Source organism: Salvelinus fontinalis, chromosome 23 (assembly GCF_029448725.1).
Source record: "Salvelinus fontinalis isolate EN_2023a chromosome 23, ASM2944872v1, whole genome shotgun sequence".
Classification (NCBI taxonomy): domain Eukaryota; kingdom Metazoa; phylum Chordata; class Actinopteri; order Salmoniformes; family Salmonidae; genus Salvelinus; species Salvelinus fontinalis.
The window spans coordinates 3,876,940-3,901,887 of NC_074687.1; the positions used below are offsets into that span (position 1 = coordinate 3,876,940).

General features: G+C 44.5%; 1 protein-coding gene across 5 annotated transcripts in view; it reads left to right on the plus strand.

Annotated features, from left to right (window-relative positions):
- The window catches only part of LOC129820732 (inositol polyphosphate-4-phosphatase type I A-like), a 51,260-nt gene extending 39,343 nt beyond the window's left edge, over window positions 1-11,917 (plus strand). For 4 of the 5 annotated variants that reach the window (XM_055877642.1, XM_055877643.1, XM_055877644.1 and 1 more), the window contains 10 exons: window positions 2,029-2,179; window positions 2,481-2,621; window positions 5,559-5,597; window positions 5,704-5,876; window positions 6,109-6,232; window positions 7,835-8,102; window positions 9,162-9,259; window positions 9,370-9,482; window positions 9,647-9,801; window positions 10,181-11,917. In XM_055877642.1, the coding sequence (XP_055733617.1) occupies window positions 2,029-2,179; window positions 2,481-2,621; window positions 5,559-5,597; window positions 5,704-5,876; window positions 6,109-6,232; window positions 7,835-8,102; window positions 9,162-9,259; window positions 9,370-9,482; window positions 9,647-9,801; window positions 10,181-10,313 (1,395 nt within the window). In that variant the 3' untranslated portion in view covers window positions 10,314-11,917. The remainder of the gene's footprint in view (window positions 1-2,028; window positions 2,180-2,480; window positions 2,622-5,558; window positions 5,598-5,703; window positions 5,877-6,108; window positions 6,233-7,834; window positions 8,103-9,161; window positions 9,260-9,369; window positions 9,483-9,646; window positions 9,802-10,180) is intronic. The other variant, XM_055877646.1, reaches the window with a different exon arrangement.
- Window positions 11,918-24,948: the final 13,031 nt, after the last annotated feature.

Sequence of the window (24,948 nt, forward strand, 5' to 3'; positions counted from 1 at the left end):
CTTTACCCCAGTCCTCAGCAGTCCAATCCCTGTACCTTTTGCAGAATATCAGTCTGTCCCTGATGTTTTTCCAGGAGAGAAGTGGCTTCTTTGCTGCCCTTCTTGACACCAGGCCATCCTCCAAAAGTATTTGCCTCACTGTGCATGCAGATGCACTCACACCTGCCTGCTGCCATTCCTGAGCAAGCTCTGTACTGGTGGTGCCCCGATCCCGCAGCTGAATCAACTTTAGGAGACGGTCCTGGCGCTTGCTGGACATTCTTGGGCACCCTGAAGCCTTCTTCACAACAATTGAACTGCTCTCCTTGAAGTTCTTGATGATCCGATAAATGGTTGATTTAGGTGCAATCTTACTGGCAGCAATATCCTTGCCTGTGAAGCCCTTTTTGTGCAAAGCTATGGTGACGGCACGTGTTTCCTTGCAGGTAACTATGTTTGACAGAGGAAGAACAATGATTCCAAGCACCACCCTCCTTTTGAAGCTTCCAGTCTGGTATTCGAATTCAACCAGCATGACAGAGTGATCTCCAGCCCTGTCCTCGTCAACACTCACATCTGTGTTAACGAGAGAATCACTGACATGATGTCAGCTGGTCCTTTTGTGGCAGGGCTGAAATGCAGTGGAAATGTTTTTGGGGATTCAGTTTATTTCCATGGCAAAGAGGAACTTTGCAATTAATTGCAATTCATCGATCACTCTTCATAACATTCTGGAGTATATGCAAATTGCCATCATACAAACTGAGGCAGCAGACTTTGTGAAAATTAATATTTGTGTCATTCTCAAAGCTGCTGGCCACGACTGTATATACACTGCTCAAAAAAATAAAGGGAACACTTAAACAACACAATGTAACTCCAAGTCAATCACACTTCTGTGAAATCAAACTGTCCACTTAGGAAGCAACACTGGTTGACAATAAATTTCACATGCTGTTGTGCAAATGGAATAGACAAAAGGTGGAAATTATAGGCAATTAGCAAGACACCCCCCAAAACAGGAGTGATTCTGCAGGTGGTGACCACAGACCACTTCTCAGTTCCTATGCTTCCTGGCTGATGTTTTGGTCACTTTTGAATGCTGGCGGTGCTCTCACTCTAGTGGTAGCATGAGACGGAGTCTACAACCCACACAAGTGGCTCAGGTAGTGCAGCTCATCCAGGATGGCACATCAATGCGAGCTGTGGCAAGAAGGTTTGCTGTGTCTGTCAGCGTAGTGTCCAGAGCATGGAGGCGCTACCAGGAGACAGGCCAGTACATCAGGAGACGTGGAGGAGGCCGTAGGAGGGCAACAACCCAGCAGCAGGACCGCTACCTCCGCCTTTGTGCAAGGAGGAGCACTGCCAGAGCCCTGAAAAATGACCTCCAGCAGGCCACAAATATGCATGTGTCTGCTCAAACGGTCAGAAACAGACTCCATGAGGGTGGTATGTGGGCCCGACGTCCACAGGTGGGGGTTGTGCTTACAGCCCAACACCGTGCAGGACGTTTGGCATTTGCCAGAGAACACCAAGATTGGCAAATTCGCCACTGGCGCCCTGTGCTCTTCACAGATGAAAGCAGGTTCACACTGAGCACATCAGCACATGTGACAGACGTGACAGAGTCTGGAGACGCCGTGGAGAACGTTCTGCTGCCTGCAACATCCTCCAGCATGACCGGTTTGGCGGTGGGTCAGTCATGGTGTGGGGTGGCATTTCTTTGTGGGGCCGCACAGCCCTCCATGTGCTCGCCAGAGGTAGCCTGACTGCCAATAGGTACCGAGATGAGATCCTCAGACCCCTTGTGAGACCATATGCTGTCATTTGTGGCCTGCTGGAGGTCATTTTGCAGGGCGCTGGCAGTGCTTCCTAAGTGGACAGTTTGATTTCACAGAAGTGTGATTGACTTGGAGTTACATTGTGTTGTTTAAGTGTTCCCTTTATTTTTTGAGCAGTGTACAAAGTTTATTTCATATTTCATCCCTCTATCTTTCTGTCGCGCTCTCCCTCCACCTGCCCCTCTGACCCACCCTCTCTACCCTCCAGGAGAAGGTGTGGTTAAATGTAGATAAGAGTCTGGACTGTGTGATCCAGAGGGTGGAAAGACTACTGGCCAAAGACAGGATGCAGAGTGACAGCAGCAGTGAGGATGTGTTCCTGGATGCTCAGCAGCTGACCAACGCCACTACTAAGAGAAGTAAACATACACATACGTTCACATACTAGTCAAATGGATCAATTGAAGTGAAATAGGCTATTTAACTAGACATTCTTGCATCTCCTGATTTTCAATCTAACTGATTGAGGGAAGGTATTTCAGTTTTTTATTTGTAATGCATTTGCAAAAACTTCCAAAAACCTGTGTTTGGGAATGATTGATGGATGGATGGGTGGATGAAAAGGTGGGTGGGTGGGTTGGCGGGTTGGCGGGTGGGTGGGTGTATTGGTTGAGAAGTTGAGGTTAGGGGATAAAAGTGAATGTGTGTGTATCCCATGAGGTATCCATGGAAACAGGGAAGCCTTCTGGATACACCCTGGATCGAAATCTTCATCATCCCTTCTTCCTCCATCATCATCATTGTCATCATTCCCTCATCTGAGCACCACATGTCAATCAAACCATGAAAGACAAAAGCACTGTAGGTTCACGGCCACTTTGACTGTTCTATATTGTAACATCACGCTTTAACTAGCAGACATAAACACTGATGTTATTACACTGATGTTATAACACTGATGTTACTACACTGATGTTACTACACTGATGTTATTACACTGATGTTACTACACTGATGTTATTACACTGATGTTACTACACTGATGTTATTACACTGATGTTATTACACTGATGTTACTACACTGATGTTACTACACTGATGTTACTACACTGATGTTACTACACTGATGTTACTACACTGATGTTATTACACTGATGTTACTACACTGATGTTATTACACTGATGTTATTACACTGATGTTATAACACTGATGTTACTACACTGATGTTATAACACTGATGTTATTACACTGATGTTACTACACTGATGTTACTACACTGATGTTATTACACTGATGTTACTACACTGATGTTACTACACTGATGTTATTACACTGATGTTACTACACTGATGTTATTACACTGATGTTACTACACTGATGTTATTACACTGATGTTACTACACTGATGTTATAACACTGATGTTATTACACTGATGTTATTACACTGATGTTATTACACTGATGTTATTACACTGATGTTACTACACTGATGTTACTACACTGATGTTACTACACTGATGTTACTACACTGATGTTATTACACTGATGTTATTACACTGATGTTATTACACTGATGTTACTACACTGATGTTATTACACTGATGTTACTACACTGATGTTATTACACTGATGTTACTACACTGATGTTATAACACTGATGTTATTACACTGATGTTATTACACTGATGTTACTACACTGATGTTACTACACTGATGTTATTACACTGATGTTACTACACTGATGTTACTACACTGATGTTATTACACTGATGTTACTACACTGATGTTATTACACTGATGTTATTACACTGATGTTACTACACTGATGTTACTACACTGATGTTACTACACTGATGTTATTACACTGATGTTACTACACTGATGTTATTACACTGATGTTATTACACTGATGTTATTACACTGATGTTATTACACTGATGTTACTACACTGATGTTACTACACTGATGTTATAACACTGATGTTACTACACTGATGTTATTACACTGATGTTATTACACTGATGTTATTACACTGATGTTATTACACTGATGTTACTACACTGATGTTACTACACTGATGTTACTACACTGATGTTACTACACTGATGTTACTACACTGATGTTACTACACTGATGTTACTACACTGATGTTACTACACTGATGTTATTACACTGATGTTATTACACTGATGTTACTACACTGATGTTATTACACTGATGTTACTACACTGATGTTATTACACTGATGTTACTACACTGATGTTATTACACTGATGTTACTACACTGATGTTATTACACTGATGTTACTACACTGATGTTATAACACTGATGTTATTACACTGATGTTATTACACTGATGTTATTACACTGATGTTATTACACTGATGTTACTACACTGATGTTACTACACTGATGTTACTACACTGATGTTACTACACTGATGTTATTACACTGATGTTATTACACTGATGTTATTACACTGATGTTACTACACTGATGTTATTACACTGATGTTACTACACTGATGTTATTACACTGATGTTACTACACTGATGTTATTACACTGATGTTACTACACTGATGTTATAACACTGATGTTATTACACTGATGTTATTACACTGATGTTACTACACTGATGTTACTACACTGATGTTATTACACTGATGTTACTACACTGATGTTATTACACTGATGTTATTACACTGATGTTATTACACTGATGTTACTACACTGATGTTACTACACTGATGTTATTACACTGATGTTACTACACTGATGTTATTACACTGATGTTACTACACTGATGTTATAACACTGATGTTATTACACTGATGTTATTACACTGATGTTACTACACTGATGTTATTACACTGATGTTACTACACTGATGTTATTACACTGATGTTATTACACTGATGTTACTACACTGATGTTACTACACTGATGTTACTACACTGATGTTATTACACTGATGTTACTACACTGATGTTATTACACTGATGTTATTACACTGATGTTATTACACTGATGTTATTACACTGATGTTACTACACTGATGTTACTACACTGATGTTATAACACTGATGTTACTACACTGATGTTATTACACTGATGTTATTACACTGATGTTATTACACTGATGTTATTACACTGATGTTACTACACTGATGTTACTACACTGATGTTACTACACTGATGTTACTACACTGATGTTACTACACTGATGTTACTACACTGATGTTATTACACTGATGTTATTACACTGATGTTATTACACTGATGTTATTACACTGATGTTACTACACTGATGTTATTACACTGATGTTACTACACTGATGTTACTACACTGATGTTACTACACTGATGTTACTACACTGATGTTATTACACTGATGTTATTACACTGATGTTATTACACTGATGTTATTACACTGATGTTATTACACTGATGTTACTACACTGATGTTATTACACTGATGTTATTACACTGATGTTACTACACTGATGTTATTACACTGATGTTATTACACTGATGTTACTACACTGATGTTACTACACTGATGTTACTACACTGATGTTATTACACTGATGTTACTACACTGATGTTACTACACTGATGTTATTACACTGATGTTATTACACTGATGTTATTACACTGATGTTACTACACTGATGTTACTACACTGATGTTATTACACTGATGTTACTACACTGATGTTACTACACTGATGTTACTACACTGATGTTACTACACTGATGTTATTACACTGATGTTATTCTCTTCTCTCCCCTCTAGACAGCAGCCCAGACATAGAAAAAGAAAAGCCCTCCCCAGGTAAGAGCAAGATTGTGTGTGTGTGTGTGTGTGTGCGTGCGTGTGCGCGTGTGCGTGTGTGTGTGTGTATAGATATACTGTATAACCTCTCTCCTGTCTGTACCAGGTGAATGGAGTGAGGCGTTGTACCCTCTCCTGACTACCCTGTCAGAGTGTGTGTCTCTGATGAGTGACAAGGCTAAGAAGTCCATGGTGTTCCTCCTAATGCAGGACAGTGCTCCCACCATCGCCATGAACCTCACGCTACAGTACCGAAGAGATGTGGTCTTCTGTCAGACGGTGGGTTTACACACACACGCGCGCAGGTACACACACATGCATGTGTACACACTCACACAACACCACTCTTGCACTGCAGCATAACTAGATGGATTTAATTGCTGTTCTATAATATACGTTGTTATTGTATTGATCAATAACATTGTTATTATAGATGTTTGACAGATGATTATATAGATGATTATAGTTGTATAGGTTATTGACAGTTGTATTGGTGTTTTCCACTATGTAGCTGTCAGCTCTGATCTGTGGCTTCGTCATCAAGCTGAGGAACTGTCTCTGTGACGACGGCTTCCTCAGGCAGCTCCACACCATCGGCCTGCTGGTCCAGCATGAGGGCCTGCTTAGCACCTATGGTAACCTCCTGCCTGCCTGTGTGTGCCTGTGTGTGTGTGTGTGTGTGTGTGCGTGTGTGCGTGCGTTCTTGTGTTTTCTTTAATGAAAATACACACACACACACAGGCACACATGATTATGTTGATTTGAAACCCTTTTAAAAAAAAAATCTAACCCCTTTCTCTTAAATTATGACCACTGAAACCTACTCTGACCCCTTTCTCTTAAATTATGACCACTGAAACCTACTCTGACCCCTTTCTCTTAAATTATGACCACTGAAACCTACTCTGACCCCTTTCTCTTAAATTATGACCACTGAAACCTACTCTAACCCCTTTCTCTTAAATTATGACCACTGAAACCTACTCTGACCCCTTTCTCTTAAATTATGACCACTGAAACCTACTCTGACCCCCTTCTCTTAAATTATGACCACTGAAACCTACTCTGACCTTCTCTCTTCAATCTTAAAGGGGAGGAACTGAAACCTACTCTGACCTTCTCTCTTCAATCTTAAAGGGGAGGAACTGAAACCTACTCTGACCTTCTCTCTTCAATCTTAAAGGGGAGGAACTGAAACCTACTCTGACCCCTTTCTCTCTTCAATCTTAAAGGGGAGGAACTGAAACCTACTCTGACCTTCTCTCTTCAATCTTAAAGGGGAGGAACTGAAACCTACTCTGACCTTCTCTCTTCAATCTTAAAGGGGAGGAACTGAAACCTACTCTGACCTTCTCTCTTCAATCTTAAAGGGGAGGAACTGAAACCTACTCTGACCCCTTTCTCTCTTCAATCTTAAAGGGGAGGAACTGAAACCTACTCTGACCACTTGTTCTCTTCAATCTTAAAGGGGAGGAACTGAAACCTACTCTGACCTTCTCTCTTCAATCTTAAAGGGGAGGAACTGAAACCTACTCTGACCACTTGTTCTCTTCAATCTTAAAGGGGAGGAACTGAAACCTACTCTGACCTTCTCTCTTCAATCTTAAATGGGAGGAACTGAAACCTACTCTGACCTTCTCTCTTCAATCTTAAAGGGGAGGAACTGAAACCTACTCTGACCTTCTCTTTTCAATCTTAAAGGGGAGGAACTGAAACCTACTTTGACCCCTTTCTCTCTTCAATCTTAAAGGGGAGGAACTGAAACCTCTGACCCCTTTCTCTCTTCAATCTTAAAGGGGAGGAACTGAAACCTACTCTGACCACTTGTTCTCTTCAATCTTAAAGGGGAGGAACTGAAACCTACTCTGACCACTTGTTCTCTTCAATCTTAAAGGGGAGGAACTGAAACCTACTCTGACCACTTGTTCTCTTCAATCTTAAAGGGGAGGAACTGAAACCTACTCTGACCACTTGTTCTCTTCAATCTTAAAGGGGAGGAACTGAAACCTACTCTGACCACTTGTTCTCTTCAATCTTAAAGGGGAGGAACTGAAACCTACTCTGACCACTTGTTCTCTTCAATCTTAAAGGGGAGGAACTGAAACCTACTCTGACCACTTGTTCTCTTCAATCTTAAAGGGGAGGAACTGAAACCTACTCTGACCACTTGTTCTCTTCAATCTTAAAGGGGAGGAACTGAAACCTACTATGACCCCTTTCTCTCTTCAATCTTAAAGGGGATGAGCTGGCCATGTTGGAGGACATGAGTGTTGGCGTGATGGATCTGCGGAACGTCACCTTTAAAGTCACCCAGGCAACCTCAGTCTTCGGCCCAGACATGCTGCCTGTCATCACCGGGAACCGGGACGGCTTCAACGTCAGGGTTCCGTTACCAGCTGCGATGTTTGATGCGTTGCCGCGGGAGATCCAGAACGGCATGCTGCTGCGGGTGCAGCCTGTTCTCTTCAATGTGGGAATCAATGAACAGCAGACACTGGCAGAGAAGTGAGTGAACGAGAGGAGAGGGGAGGAAAGATGAGGAGAGGTGATGGAGGGAGGGAGGGAGGGAGGAGAGGTGATGGAGGGGGGATGGAGGGTGGAGGGAGTGGTGGTAGAGGGAGGAGAGGTGATGGAAGGGTGGTGGTGGGAGGAGAGGTGATGGAGGGAGGGAGGGAGGGAGGAGAGGTGAGGGAGGGAGGGAGGGAGGGAAGGAAGGAAGGAGGGAGGGGAGGTGATGGATGGATGGATGGAGGGAGGAGAGGTGATGGATGGAGGGAGGGATGAGAGTTGATGGAGGGAGGAGAGGTGATGGAGGGAGGGAGGAGAGGTGATGGAGGGAGGGAAGGAGGGGAGGTGATGGATGGATAGAGGGAGGAGAGGTGAGGGAGAGAGGGAGGGAGGGAGGGAGAGAGGGAGGGAGGGAGGGTGAGGGAGGGAGGGAGGGAGGGAAGGAAGGAAGGAAGGAAGGAGGGAGGAGAGGTGATGGAGGGGTGGTGGTGGGAGGAGAGGTGATGGAGGGAGGGAGGGAGGGAGGGGGAGGGGAGGTGATGGATGGATGGATGGAGGTAGGAGAGGTGATGGATGGAGGGAGGGATGAGACTTGATGGAGAGAGGGAGGAGAGGTGATGGAGGGAAGGAGGAGAGGTGATGGAGGGAGGGAGGGAGGAGAGGTGAGGGAGGGAGGGAAGGAAGGAGGGAGGGGAGGTAATGGATGGATGGAGGGAGGAGAGGTGATGGATGGATGGATGGATGGATGGAGGGAGGGATGAGAGTTGATGGAGGGAGGGAGGAGAGGTGATGGAGGGAGGACCAGCAGCACAATGTAAGAGAGGGGTAGTCAAAAGGTGTGTTACCATGGCAACGGCAGCCAGCTAATATTTGTGGTAATACCATTTGATTGATGAAGGTTACCTCCAATAATCACGAGGTGCACGAGGTGCTTGTTAAGAAATGCTGATGTGTTGTAGCTTTGCTTAATGAGCAATACCGTGTCTCTGTCTGTCTGTCTGTCTGTCTGTCTGTCTGTCTGTCTGTCTGTCTGTCTGTCGATCTGTGTATGTATAGGTTTGGAGACACGTCTCTCCAAGAGGTGATTAACATGGAGAATATGGCTCGTCTCAGCTCCTACTACGACCAGTACAAAGAGGTCCTGCCTGAGGACTGTGAGTCATACACAACCTCATCTTAACCTCAACCCCTAATTAAGTGGTCAACAACCGGGTTCCTAAAATGTACGTCAGTGCAATAATCCTCTCTTCTCTCTCCTCTTCAGGCCTCCCCCGTACCCGTAGTCAGACCAGCCTGCCTGAGCTGCTGAAGCTGCTCGGTCAGAACATCAGTGCCAGGAAGAGCAAGAACGTAGAGATCCTGTGGCAGGCAGCGGAGGTAGAGACATTGTCCCTTTTTCTCTCTCTCTCTTCACAAGATCCTATTTTCTAGCACTCTGAATGAGCTGAAGTCTTTGCCTGACTCTTTACTCTCACCCGTTCTCCTCTGCCCCCCCCCTTCTTTCTCTCTCTCTCCCTGTCTCTCGCTTTCTCCCTTCCCAGGTGTGTCGGCGTCTGAACGGCGTGCGTTTCACCAGCTGTAAGAGTGCTAAGGATCGTACAGCCATGTCTCTAACCCTGGAGCAGTGTCTGATACTCCAGCAGGAGCACGCCATGGCCCCACAGGTCTTCTTCCAGGCCCTCGACTGCATGCGCAGGTGAGCCAGCCACACAACTACCTGAACAAAAAGAGACAAGACATTGTAATGTCTACTATGTAGAATTAGAATAAAATAAAGAATTCTGTCCATGTTTATAATAACTTTATGTAATATAACTCCATCTCCATCTTATCTTTTAAACCCTCCCCCTATCCTTCTCTCTCTCCTGGCCTCTTCCCTCCCCTCCCACTCTCCTTCTCTCTCCTCTCCTCCCCCTCTCATTCTCTCTACCCTCCTCTCCTTCTCTCTCCTCTCCTTTTCTCTCCTCTCCCTCTCTCCTTCTCTCCTCTCCGCTCCCCTCGCCCTATTCTTCCCTCTCCTCCCCCCTCTTCTTCCCTCCTCCCTCCTCTTTCCTCTCCTCTCCTCCTTCCGACAGTGAGGGCTGCAGACGAGAGAACACCATGAAGAATGTAGGATGTCGTAAATACGCCTTCAACTCCCTTCAGCTGAAGGCCTTTCCCAAACAGTACCGCCCCCCTGAGGGCACCTATGGGAAAGTAGATACCTGATTGGACAGCTGCCCATCTCTCGAAGTAGCCAATAGAAGGGGACAGAGACTAGACAATGTCAACGTCAACAACAACATAAAAGCAAAATAACTTAATGAAAGCAACCGATCGCTTTATATAGTGCTGACTCACTGTTGATGTTATCTGTGGTAGATTGATAGCACTTCCCTCTCCTTTGCGATTAGAATCTCTGCGTTATGGAATGAGAACCACTACACGCACACAACAACAACAACTTAAAAACAGCTTTTCAAATTCATTGTCACAGATTGTATTGATGTAAAACCCCTTTAATTCTAGAGCTGCAGTTGTTTTAGTTGTATTTAGAGCTCTTATTATGTGGCCTGGGTTCTTACCACTGTCTCTCATGGAACTTTAAAGTGAAAATTAAACTTAGGTCAATTTAAAGAGAACAAAACCTTTGTGTACAGAGCATCAATGTGTCATTTGCTCATGATTATACGCAAGTATTAGATGTAGACACTTGTATCTGTGATGTATGAAGACCTATCCCAAACGTATTTGATAATGCAGCTACTGGACAGAGGGTTAGTGCAAAATGGAGCACTACTATGCTGTGTATTAGTTTTTCTACTGAGAGTCATACAGTTACAGTGGTCAAGGTTCATCTTTCCCTTGCCACTGCATGTTTATTTTATGTTTTATATCTTGTCTTTGAGTGCATGGTACAATGCTCCACTATATTAGATGCAAGCATGGTTGGGGTTCACACACAACAAAATTAATCTAAAAACAACTCAATTAAATTATATGCCCACAAGCTTGTAGATTGTATTCAACTGAAAAATAACATAGTATCCAAATCTTGCACTCCCCCCAACCCCTGTCTGTTCATAAAGTAATGTTTAGATACATGACCTAGATGGTAGGCATATTAACTTTAAATCAAACTATACACTCAGCCAAACTATAACATATTAGCTTAGAGTAAGGAACAGTGTTATAAGAAATATTATGTCGGCAGCTTTTCTCTGCGAGTTTCATCTCTTTTAAGAAGCCCAGAGGAATAGTACAACACTGATAGAAGCTAACTCACTCTGACGCTGCAGAGGGCGCCTGGCTGACTGGAACGCCACAGGAGCAATAAAACACTGCTTTTTATTTGTACAACCGATGGAGAGACACTGAAGTGTGTTACTGTTGAATGCATTAGATAGAAAAGCCTTACATTATTATTGTACTTTTGGATATAATGGACTGGTACACTGCATAGAAAGAAGAACTGTTTCAAATTGACAGTGTTGTGCGTTAAATTGTACTGTGAACCCCTCACTAGCTTCTGTTTCCATGTTTGTCTATAGCTTTTTTTGCACATTACAGAGGCAGTTTATTTTTATTTATGAAAACATTTTTTAACTTTATTTTGCTGAATATTCTTGATGCTGATGCACTGGAAAAAGTTGCCAAAATGCTGCGAGTTTTATCCATTTAATTTGACGTCATGTATTTTTCTTTGTATGTATTGAGCCACACACTTTCAGGTGAAAACATCTGTATCTGTACAGGTACAGGCTTTGCTGTAAAATGTGCTTTCCCCATAAACTCTGTAACTTGAGCTATTAAAATATGAGCAGTAAACTGTTTCACCATATTCTGTGATATGTAAAGTATACCTCTGGTCTTTATATTCTGTCTGTCTGCCTGCATGTATGCAGGGACGTGCACACACACAGACCATTCTAAATGATCTTGATAAGGCCTCTTTAAGACCTTGAACTGTCTTTCTTTCCCTTTTTAACCTGGCAGTCTCTTAGTAGGCTTAACTGCTTTAATTCAGCTGTTGCATAGCAAACAACGTTTTAAACAAACAATGTTCTCTGATTTACTCCTGTAAAATAAGGAGCTCGTGCATTGTAATATAATGATGCATTAGCCTATGTGTTTTATCCACTGGAGAGAGATAGATACATACAGTCTACTACTCAATGTGGAGGGCATGAGCGGCAACACCGAACACTGCCTTTAGCTCAAGCTTGACAAGCTCCACCATCGGCAAGGGCTTGGGAAGTAGCTACATTGTGGCCAATGGCAGGGTGACAGTCACCGTAAGCACACGCATACAACGCATGAAGCGACAGCACACCCGTCAAGATTTTTTTTATTATTTTTTATTATTTTTTTCTCCGTTTTATAATTGTACATTTCAAATGATTTGTGTACAACTAACAGTGAAATAGGACTCACTCATCTGTCTCAACAGCATAAGTCAAAACTCCAAACAGTATGGTAGCTCAATGTAGACCTACGGTAGGTAGTTGAGTGGTAAGAAACGGAAGAGAACACCACTCAATCAAAAATGACTCTATAGTAGAGCGCTTTCGACACAGCCACTCTTTTCCTTTCGACACACGCACTCCCCCATACTCTGTTCGACATTTTGGGTTGCAGCCACCACCTTCTCCAAACTACTCAGCGGACTGCAGCGCCACTGTTGCTGCAATTTGAGGACAGCACGTGCAATAGCGAATCTGCCCGCCGAAATATTCGCTGCCTCACTGGCGACAGTGGCGAGACAGCCCGGTAGTCGGCAATACGATTTGCATGTTGGAGGAGCATTGGAGTGTGGTGCATATATACGCTTTAAATTAATAACATCAATTTAAAGCGTAGGCTTGTGGATAGTCGACTATATTGGGGTAGTAGGCCTATGCCACAAATTCAAAGGCTATATACAGTCGTGGCCAAAAGTTTTGAGAATGACACAAATATACATTTTCACAAAGTTTGCTGCTTTAGTGTCTTTAGATATTTTTGTCAGATGTTACTATGGCATACTGAAGTATAATTACAAGCATTTCATAAGTGTCAAAGGCTTTTATTGACAATTACATGAAGTTGATGCAAAGAGTCAATATTTGCAGTGTTGACCCTTCTTTTTCAAGACCTCTGCAATCTGCACTGGCATGCTGTCAATTAACTTCTGGGCCACATCCTGACTGATGGCAGCCCATCCTTGCATAATCAATGCTTGGAGTTTGTCAGAATTTGTGTTTTTGTTTTTCCACCCACCTCTTGAGGATTGACCCCAAGTTCTCAATGGGATTAAGGTCTGGGGAGTTTCCTGGCCATGGACCCAAAATATTGATGTATTCATCCCCGAGCCACTTAGTTATCACTTTTGCCTTATGGCAAGGTGCTCCATCATGCTGGAAAAGGCATTGTTCGTCACCAAACTGTTCCTGGATGGTTGGGAGAAGTTGCTCTTGGAGGATGTGTTGGTACCATTCTTTATTCATGGCTGTGCTCTTAGGCAAAATTGTGAGTGAGGCCACTCCCTTGGCTGAGAAGCAACCCCACACATGAATGGTCTCAGGATGCTTTACTGTTGGCATGACACAGGACTAATGGTAGCGCTCACCATGTCTTCTCCGGACAAGCTTTTTTCCGGATGCCCCAAACAATCGGAAAGGGGATTCATCAGAGAAAATGACTTTACCCCAGTCCTCAGCAGTCCAATCCCTGTACCTTTTGCAGAATATCACTCTGTCCCTGATGTTTTTCCAGGAGAGAAGTTGCTTCTTTGCTGCCCTTCTTGACACCAGGCCATCCTCCAAAAGTCTTTGCCTCACTGTGCGTGCAGATGCACTCACATCTGCCTGCTGCCATTCCTGAGCAAGCTCTGTACTGGTGGTGCCCCGATCCCACAGCTGAATCAACTTTAGGAGACAGTCCTGGCGCTTGCTGGACTTTCTTGGGCACCCTGAAGCCTTCTTCACAACAATTGAACCGCTCTCCTTGAAGTTCTTGATGATTCGATAAATGGTTGATTCAGGTGCTGTAACGCTCGTCTAATTCCTCCTCCTCGGATGAGGAGGAGCATGAATCGGACCAACACGCAGCGAGGTATGAAGACATGAATGAATTTATTCAACAAGACGAACACTGACACGAACTACACTTGAATAACTACAAAACAACAAAACAACGTAGACAGACCTGAACATGAGAACATACATAACACGAAGAACGCACAAACAGGAACAGACTAACCTTACGAATGAACAAACGAAACAGTCCCGTGTAGTGCAACGGACACAGACACAGGAACAATCACCCACAAACAAACAGTGAGAACAGCCTACCTTAATATGGTTCTCAATCAGAGGAAACGTCAAACACCTGCCTCTAATTGAGAACCATATCAGGCAACACATTTAACCCCAAATAGAAACACATAACATAGAATGCCCACCCCAACTCACGCCCTGACCAACTAAACACATACAAAAACAACAGAAAACAGGTCAGGAACGTGACAGAGCCCCCTCAAGGTGCGAACTCCGGGCGCACCCCTAAAACTCAAGGGGAGGGTCTGGGTGGGCATCTGTCCGCGGTGGCGGCTCCGGCGCAGGACGAGGACACCACTCCCCCATTGTCTTTGTCCCCCTCCTTAGCGTCCCTTGAGTGGCGACCCTCGCCCCCGACCATGGTCCAGGAACCTTCACCAAGGCCCCTCCTAAATATAGACAACTCAGGATAGAGAGGTAACCCAGGACAGAGAGGTAGCTCAGGACAGAGAGGTAGCTCAGGACAGAGGGGTAGCTCAGGACAGAGGGGTAGCTCAGGACAGAGGGGTAGCTCAGGACAGAGGGGCAGCTCAGGACAGAGGGGCAGCTCAGGACAGAGGGGCAGCTCCGGACTGGAGGGCAGCTCCGGACTGGAGGGCAGCTCATGACTGGAGGGCAGCTCATGACTGGAGGGCAGCTCATGACTGTAGGGCAGCTCATGACTGTAGGGCAGCTCATGACTGTAGGGCAGCCCATGACTGGAGGGCAGCTCATGACTGTAAGGCAGCTCATGACTGTAGGGCAGCTCATGACTGTAGGGCAGCTCATGACTGTAGGGCGGCTCATGACTGTAGGGCGGCTCATGACTGGAAGGCGGCTCATGACTAGAAGGCGGCTCATGACTGGCGGGCGGCTCATGACTGGCGGGCGGCTCATGACTGGAGGGCGGCTCTGGCAGCTCCTGACTGGCTGGCGGCTCTGGCAGCTCCTGACTGACGGACGGCTCTAATGGCTCGGGACAGACGGGTGGCTCTGAAGGCTCGTGGCAGACGGATGGCTCAGATGGCGCTGGGCAGACGGATGGCTCAGATGGCGCTGGGCAGACGGATGGCTCAGATGGCGCTGGGCAGACGGATGGCTCAGATGGCGCTGGGCAGACGGATGGCTCAAATGGCGCTGGGCAGACGGATGGCTCAGATGGCGCTGGGCAGACAGATGGCTCAGACGGCGCTGGGCAGACAGATGGCTCAGACTGCGTTGGGCAGACAGATGGCTCAGACGGCGCTGGGCAGACAGATGGCTCAGACGGCGCTGGGCAGACAGATGGCTCAGACGGCGCTGGGCAGACAGATGGCTCAGACGGCGCTGGGCAGACAGATGGCTCAGATGGTGCTGGGCAGGCAGCTCAGACGGCACTGGGCAGACGAGCAGTGCAGGCGGCGTTGGGCAGACGGCCGACTCTGACCTGCTGAGGCGCACAGTAGGCCCGGTGCGTGGTGCCGGAACTGGTGGTACCGGACTGAGGGCACGCACCTCGGGGCGAGTGCGGGGAGAAGGAACAGTGCGTACAGGGCTCTGGAGACGCACAGGAGGCTGGGTGCGTGGTGCCGGAACTGGAGGCACTGGGCTGGAGACATGCACCATAGGGAGAGTGCAAGGAGAAGGAACAGGGCTCTGGAGACGCACATTAGGCCTAGTGCGTGGTGTAAGCACTGGTGGTACTGGGCTGAGGGCACGCACCTCAAGGCGATTGCGGGGTGCTGGAACTGGAGACCTGGTACGTGGCGTCGGCACCAGAGAGCTGGTGCATGGGGCTGCCACAGGAGAGCTGGTGCTTGGGGCTGCCACAGGAGAGCTGGTGCGCTGAGCTGGCACAGGACGTGCAGGCTAGGGAGGCGCACAGGAGGCCTGGTGCGTGGTGCTGGCACAGTCTTCACCAGACGGCTAGCCCGCACCTCAGGACGAGTATGGAGAGCTGACTCAGGCGACATCAAATCCCCGACACACTCCGTCGGGCAGATGTCGTGCCTCATGCACCAAACCAGCACATCCCTCATAACTCTCTCCTCCAATTTCCCCATTAAACTCCTTCACTGTCTCTGCGTCGCTCACCTCCAATACCGCCCTGACCGGCTCCTTACGGTAAGCAAGGGGAGTTGGCTCAAGTCTCCTACTTGACCCAGCTACACTCCCTTTTAGCCCCCCCCCCCCCCCCAAGACATTTTTGGGTGAGCATCTCGGGCTTCCAGCCGCTCTGCCCCGCTAGCGCCTCATAATGGCGCCTCTCCGCTTTCGCTGCCTCCAGCTCCGCTTTGGGGCGGCGACACTCCTATGGTTCTGCCCAAGGTCCCTTTCCGTCTAGGATTTCCTCCCATGTCCATTCCTCCTTGTACCGCTGCTGCTGTCGCTGCTGCCCGTTAACCCGCTGCTTGATCCTTTGTTGGTGGGTGATTCTGTAACGCTCGTCTAATTCCTCCTCCTCGGATGAGGAGGAGCATGGATCGGACCAACACACAGCGAGGTATGAAGACATGAATGAATTTATTCAACAAGACGAACACTGACACGAACTACACTTGAATAACTACAAAACAACAAAACGACGTAGACAGACCTGAACATGAGAACATACATAACACGAAGAACGCACGAACAGGAACAGACTAACCTTACGAATGAACAAACGAAACAGTCCTGTGTAGTGCAACAGACACAGACACAGGAACAATCACCCACAAACTAACAGTGAGAACAGCCTACCTTAATATGGTTCTCAATCAGAGGAAACGTCAAACACCTGCCTCTAATTGAGAACCATATCAGGCAACACATTTAACCCCAAATAGAAACACATAACATAGAATGCCCACCCCAACTCACGCCCTGACCAACTAAACACATACAAAAACAACAGAAAACAGGTCAGGAACGTGACAGGTGCAATCTTACTGGCAGCAATATCCTTGCCTGTGAAGCCCTTTTTGTGCAAAGCAATGATGACGGCACGTGTTTCCTTGCAGGTAACCATGATTGACAGAGGAAGAACAATGATTCCAAGCACCACCCTCCTTTTGAAGCTTCCAGTCTGGTATTCGAACTTAATCAGCATGACAGAGTGATCTCCAGCCTTGTCCTCGTCAACACTCACACCTGTGTTAACGAGAGAAACACTGACATGATGTCAACTGGTCCTTTTGTGGCAGGGCTAAAATGCAGTGGAAAGGTTTTTTGGGGGATTCAGTTCATTTGCATGGCAAAGAGGGACTTTGCAATTTTTTGCAATTCATCTGATCACTCTTCATAATTGTCACGCCCTGGCCTTTGTTATCTTTGTTTTCTGTAATAGTTTGGTTAGGTCAGGGTGTGACAGGGGGGATGTTTGTGTGTTTTTATCTCGTCTTGGGTGGTTGTATGGTATAGGGGGTTTAGGTAGAGTAGATGGGTTTGTGTTTGAGTGTAGGTGTCTAGGTATGTCTATGGTTGCCTGAATGGTTCTCAATCAGAGACAGCTGTCATTCATTGTCTCTGATTGGGAGCCATATTTAAGGCAGCCATAGGCAGTAGGCTTTTGTGGGTAATTGTCTATGTCTATGTTGCATGTTAGCACTTAGTCTTTTATAGCTTCACGTTTGTTGTTTTGTTTTCGTTCGTTTTCATCTTCCAATAAAAGAGGATGTATTTTTCACACGCTGCGCCTTGGTCCACTCATTGTCCTCAAGACGATCGTGACAATAATATTCTGGAGTATATGCAAATTGCCATCATACAAACTGAGGCAGCAGACTTAGTGAAAATTAATATTTGTGTCATTCTCAAAACTTTTGGCCACGACTGAACATTCTGCTGCTGCAGACTTTGTACATTCAGGGCACGTGCTGAGCTTTATTGCCTGTGACAGGTTCAATGCCACTCCTGATGCTATACACATTGGGCTCTCTTTTTTTTTCAATTTAAAGTTTTATTAAGTTTTCAATCAACCAACCAAACACATTCCACATTCACAGATGTGACTTAAAAAAATTAAAATAATAATAATAATAATAAAAAAAAATGTTATATATGTATATATATATATACATACATACATATATATATATATATATATATATATATATATATATACATACACACATACACAAATAATAATTATAACAAAATTTAAATTATAGACCCCATGACGTTTTCCAAATATTTTGCATTATAGTGTTTTTCTAAGAGGGATTAAATAAATACACATCCTCAGCAATCTACACACAATAACCCATAATGACAAAGCAGAAAGAGGTTTATATAAATTTTAGCAAATTTATAAAAAATAAAAAACGGAAATACCTTATGTACATAAGTATTCAGAGCCTTTGCTATGAGACTCGAAATTGAGCTCAGGTGCATCCTGTTTCCATTGATCATCCTTGAGATGTTTCTACAACTTGATTGGAGTCCACCTGTGGTAAATTCAATTGATTGGACATGATTTGGAAAGGTACAAACCTGCCTCTAAATGGTACCACAGTTGACAGTGGAAGGCTCTCCTCAGTAAAAGGCACGTGACAGCCCGCTTGGATTTTGCCAAAAGGCACCGGGCCCAGCCAGAGCCCGGACTTGAACCCGATCGAACATCTCTGGAAAGACCTGAAAATAGCTGTGCAACAACGCTCCCCATCCAACCTGACAGAGCTTGAGAGGATCTGCAGAGAAGAATGGGACAAACTCCCCAAATCCAGGGTTGCCAAGCTTGTGGCGTTATATCCAAGAAGACTTGTGGCTGTAATCGCTGCCAAAGGTGCTTCAAAAAACTACTAAGTAAAGGTTCTGAAGACTAATGTAAATGTGATATTTCTGTAATTTCTTTTAAATAAATGAGCAAAAATTGCAATTTAATAAACAATTTAATAAATTTTAGAATAAGGCTGTAACGTAACAAACTGTGGAAAAAGTCAAGGGGTCTAAATACTTTCCAGAAGGCTCTGTATGGTGTTGTTGTGTTCAGTTATTTTATTGTTAAAAGGTAGATGATGTAAGACCCTGGCAATGAGATTCATATTGTTTATTCAGATAAAATTGTCAAGGCAGCTTTTTCTCTGAAAACAAAGACATAAAGGAATGTTCTTACATCATCACATGGTGCGTAGAATATGCATTTAACGGTAAGAGATCACATGTTGTGGAAGGATGTTATGTAGTGTCTGTTGACCTCTGTTCTCCTCTGACAACACACTGTTGTTTTCTCCGTCTCAGACACACGCCAGTGGAGCTCTACTCAATTAGAGCTCAGGAAAGAGATAACTGATTTGACGTGCTGTTCTATTGAATCTGTTTACAGACGTAGCAGAGTGAGCAAAGCAGAACTGTGGAGAGGAGTTTACGCCAAACGTTGCCATGACAACAACAAAGTAGTCGGTATAAGAAACCGATTGGCACCCAGACTTGTTTTTTCCCACTGACACAGGCCCGGGCGCTAAGATTGAATTCATATGAAGTGAAAGCGTAGAGGGAATACTATAATGTTCTAATTTGCGGGGTTCTGACCACTCTGTGTTCCGTGTTGTAGATCCCCGTATTCTGAGGTGCTGCCAAGCTCATCCTTGGGAATGTGGTCAGTGCGGGACACATCCATGGCCCGGATATTCTGGACCCAAACGCGAGCGAGAGATCTCTGGTGGCCATGGCTCCCCTCACCAACCTAGCTTTGGCTGCAAGGATGGAACCCTCCCTTCCTAGCCAACTCAAAGGCCTCTACATCATGGGAGACAACACAGAGTGTAAGGGCTATGATTTATTTGCTTCAGAAGGTCAGCTTATCTGGTAAATGAATGGTAAATATATAGATTAAGGGGTGGATTGCCATGGGCTTTAATATGAAGCCGGTGTTCTGCAGGTCTTTAGCCAGAGGAAACACCACAGTGTGTGCAGAGTTCAACTTCACCACCATCACGGAAGCAGCTTACATCGTCCTGAATAAATGATAAAACACTACCAATACCTTCTACATTGTGATTGATATTTTTCTGTTCTGGTTCCACTCTACAGTCTTGGTGTGATGGCTGGCTGGCTCAGGAGTCAGAGAAGGCTTGATTCATAGACCGGATCTTCCGTAACACTGTGGAGGAGTCCTACAGCGAGCGCTCCCAGGCGCAGATGGTTGACAGTATGGGACTTGTGTCATGTGACTCCTACGCTATGGCGGCGGCAATTGATGACGCCTTCGTCACCGAGAGCGACCACATGGCGTGGAGCTCCTGAACATGCTGGGCATGCTGAAGAAGACTCACAAGGCCTTTGTCATGAGGAAGGTGAACCTGGAGAGGTTTGAGCAGCTGATGAGCTAACCACTAAACTGTAGAACTAAACTAACAGCTGATGAGCTAACCACTAAACGGTAGAACTAAACTAACAGCTGTTTGATGACCATGACCACTCTATGGGACCATAACCAGGGAACAGTGACAACTCTAACCTCATCTAGTCACGCCAAGACCATTACTCAAGCACACACCATAATCCCTCCTTAACAGAAACATTACATCAGTGGCTCCCACTTACACAGCTGATTAGAGAACAGAGACTCAACTGGTTAAAGAGATTGAACAGGACATTAGTCACATACAAATTCGTAACATTTTGTACGAATTGGAATTCGTAACATATCATACGAATTGCAGGAATTTTTATACAAAATCTCTCTACCATCACTCTAAGAAGGAACATATTTTCATGTCTTTGTATTTGATCTTGGACAGACAATGTGTGGGTTCATGAAATAGGGCAGTGTATGACTGCTCAATACAAAGGGCAAATCTGGGCAAAATCTGTTGATGTCGATGTGTCCTTGAGCAATGATTTCTATGTCGAAGATATGAAAAATATTTGTTGGTCTGATGTGTGTAATGAGAAACATCCGGACGCTAAACTAAGCATTTATGAAACTGCTTCTTCCGGTTACTGATAGACATGTGCGGATGAACAAACTGACTGTTAGATCTTCCAAATCTCCATGGGTAGATGATGAATTGAAAAACTGTAAGGCTGAGTGGGATGAGGCACAGGGAAGAGCAAATAAGTCTGACAATACAGCAGACTGGTAAACATACAGTAAATTGAGAAATTCAGTAACTAAACAAAACAAAAAGAAGAAACTATACTATAGCACAAACATAAATGATATAAAGAATGATAGTAAAAAGCTCTGTAGTACATTAAATGAAATTCGAGGAAAAAAAGCAAACTCGGCTCCATCTTTCATTGAGACAGACATCTTGTTCATAACAAAACCCTTTGATATTGCCATCCACTTGAGGTGAGTAAGACATGCAAACAACAAATACTTAGCCTTCATATTTATGCATAATAGACCAAATACTGAAAGACAAGTAGTGTAGTTTTGAGTTCCACAATGTGGGTGTGGAAGAGGTGAAACAATTGTTGCTATCTATAAATAAGGACAAACCTCCTGGCACCGACAACCCGGATGATAAATTGCTGAGGTTGGTAGCAGAATACATTGTGACTCCTGTTTCCCACGTCTTCAATTTAAGCCTAGAAGACGGTGTGCCCTCAGACATGGAGGGAGTCAAAGGTCATTCCACTAGCAAAGAATAGCAGAGCACCCTTTAATGGTTCAAACAGCCAACCAATCAGCCTGTTACAAGTGCTTAGCAAATTTTGGGGGAAAAATTGTGTTTGATCAAATAAAAAAATATTTTACAGAAAACAAATTAACAACAGACTTGCTTATAGGGAAGGGCACTCAATATGCTCAGCACTGACACAAATGACTGATATTTGTCTGAAAGAAATTGATAGTTAGAAGATTGTGGGAGCTGTTTTGTTTGACTTCAGTGCAGCTTTTGATGTCATTGATCGTAACCTACTGCTGAAAAAACGTAGGTGTTATGGATTTGCATCCTCTGCCTTATTATGGATTGAGAGTTACCTATCTAATAGAACACAGAGACTTTTGGTAATAGAAGCCTCGCTCATACAAATTCAGTTGAGTGTGGTGTACTGCAGGGCAGCCGGCTTGGGCCATTATTGTTTCCTCTTTTTATAAATGACCTTCCACTGACCTTGAATAAAGCCTGTGTATCTATGTATGCTGACAACTCAATAACAGTATACACGTCGGCTGCAACAGTAAAATAAATAAATTAGACTTAACATAGAGCTCTAGTCAGTTTTAGAATGGGTAACTAGCAATAGGCTGGTGATAAATATCTCAAACTAAAAGCTTAATTTTTGGGACAAATCACTCGCTCAACCCTAAACCTTGTTTAGATCTATTATTGAATAAAGTGGCTATTGAGCAAGGTGAGGAGACTAAACTGCTGGGTGTAACCCTAGATAGTGTCCCTAATAAATAAGAATACAAATAGCTTTGAAGGTCAAAACATATAGACTCATTGGTTGCTAAAATGGGAAGAGGTCTGACCATGACAGGACATTGCTCTGCCTTCTTGACATCTCAGTCAACCAGACAGGTCCCACAGCCTCTAGTTTTGTCACACCTGGACTACTGCCCAGCTGTGTGGTCATGTGCAGCAAAGAGGTACATAGGTAAATTGCAGTTGGTCCAGAACAAAGCAGCACATATCGCACTTTGATGTACGTGCATGTCTGTCTTTCCTGGCTCAAAGTTGAGGAGAGATTGACTGCATCATCATTGGTCTTTGTGTGAGGTATTGATGTGTTGAAGGTACCGTACTGGGAAACACACAGTATTAAGTACAGCTATAAATACATGGAAATCTCTGCCACCCCAGGTAACTCAAGCTAGCAATAAAACCAGTTCAAAAAAAGACAAAAGATCACCTTACTGCACGAAGGGGACTGTGAAGAGACACAGCCATCTTATATATATTGTCATTTGCACTGTAGTATGTATTACACCTAGATATTGTGTGTATGTACTGACATGTAGGCTGTGTGACGTTTTAAATTGATGTATTTACGTCCTTGACCAATAATGTTCTGTACTATGTATGATGTCATGTTTCATGTGGAACCCAGGAAGAGTAGCTGCTGCTTTTGCAGCGTCTAGTGGGGATCCTAATAAATACCAATACTTAAGTGCTTCTTCATTTTTAATGGAATGGTCTGCCTATCCATGTGAGAGACGCAGACTCGGTCTCGACCTTTAAGTCTTTATTGAAGACTCATCTCTTCAGTAGGTCCTATGACTGAGTGTAACCTGGCCCAGGAGTGTGAAGGTGAACGGAAAGTCACTGGAGCAACGAACCGCCCTTGCTGTCTCTGCCTGGCCGGTTCTCCACTGGGATTCTCTGCCTCAAACCCTATTACAGGGTCTGAGTCACTGGCTTACTGGTGCTCTTCCATGTCGTCCCTAGGAGGGGTGCGTCACTCGAGTGGGTTGAGTCACTGACATGATCTTCCTGTCTGGGTTGGCGCCCCCCCTGGGTTGTGCCGTGGGGGAGATCTTCGTGGGCTATACTCGGCCTTGTCTCAGGATAGTAAGTTGGTGGTTGAAGTTATCCCTCTAGTGGTGTGGGGGCTGTGCTTTGGCAAAGTGGGTGGGGTTATATCCTGCCTGTTTGGCCCTGTCTGGGGGTATCGTCGGACGGGGCCACAGTGTCTCCGACCCCTCCTATCTCAGCCTCCAGTATTTATGCTGCAATAGTTTGTGTCAGGGGGGCTAGGGTTAGTCTGTTATATCTGGAGTATTTCTCCTGTCTTATCCGGTGTCTTGTGTGAATTTAAGTATGCTCTTTAATTCTCTTTTTCTCTCTCGCGCTTTCTCTTGGAGGACCTGAGCCCTAGGACTACCTGGCCTGATGACTCCTTGCTGTCCCCAGTCCACCTGGTCGTGCTGCTGCTCCAGTTTCAACTGTTCTGCCTGCGGCTATGGAACCCTGACCTGTTCACCGGACATGCTACCTGTCCCAGACCTGCTGTTTTAAACTATCTAGAGACAGCAGGTGCATTAGAAATACTCTGAATGATCGGCTATGAAAAGCCAACTGACATTTACTCCTGAGGTGCTGACCTGTTGCACTTGCTGGTCATCTATGAACATTTGAACATCTTGGCTATGGTGTGTTATCTCCACCAGGCACAGCCAGAAGAGGACTGGCCACCCCTCATAACCTGGTTCCTCTCTAGGTTCCGGCCTTTCTAGGGCGTTTTTCCTAGCCACCGTGCTTCTACACCTGCATTGCTTACTGTTTGGGGTTTTAGGCTGAGTTTTTGTACAGCACTTTGTGACATCAGCTGATGTAAGAAGGGCTTTATAAATACATTTGATTGATTAACCCTAAATGCTCCTGTACGTCGCTCTGGATAAGAGAGTATGCTAAATGAATACATTTTTTGTATTAGTGTACATAGAAATCTGAACGACCCTTTTACCTACATTCATGAAGGAGTTTAAATACATTTCATATAATTTCTTATGTAATATTTGTATGTCCCCATTTTCATTAATATTGCTGTTCACTCAGGTCTGTAGGAATGATACCATGTATTTTTACAGTACTGCCAGTCAAAATAAAACTGGAATAAAATAAATCTAATGTAAATTAAACTCATACCAGCAGTTGCGTGCATTGAAGACTCCATTATGACACACTTTAAGCACATTCGCAAACACTTCA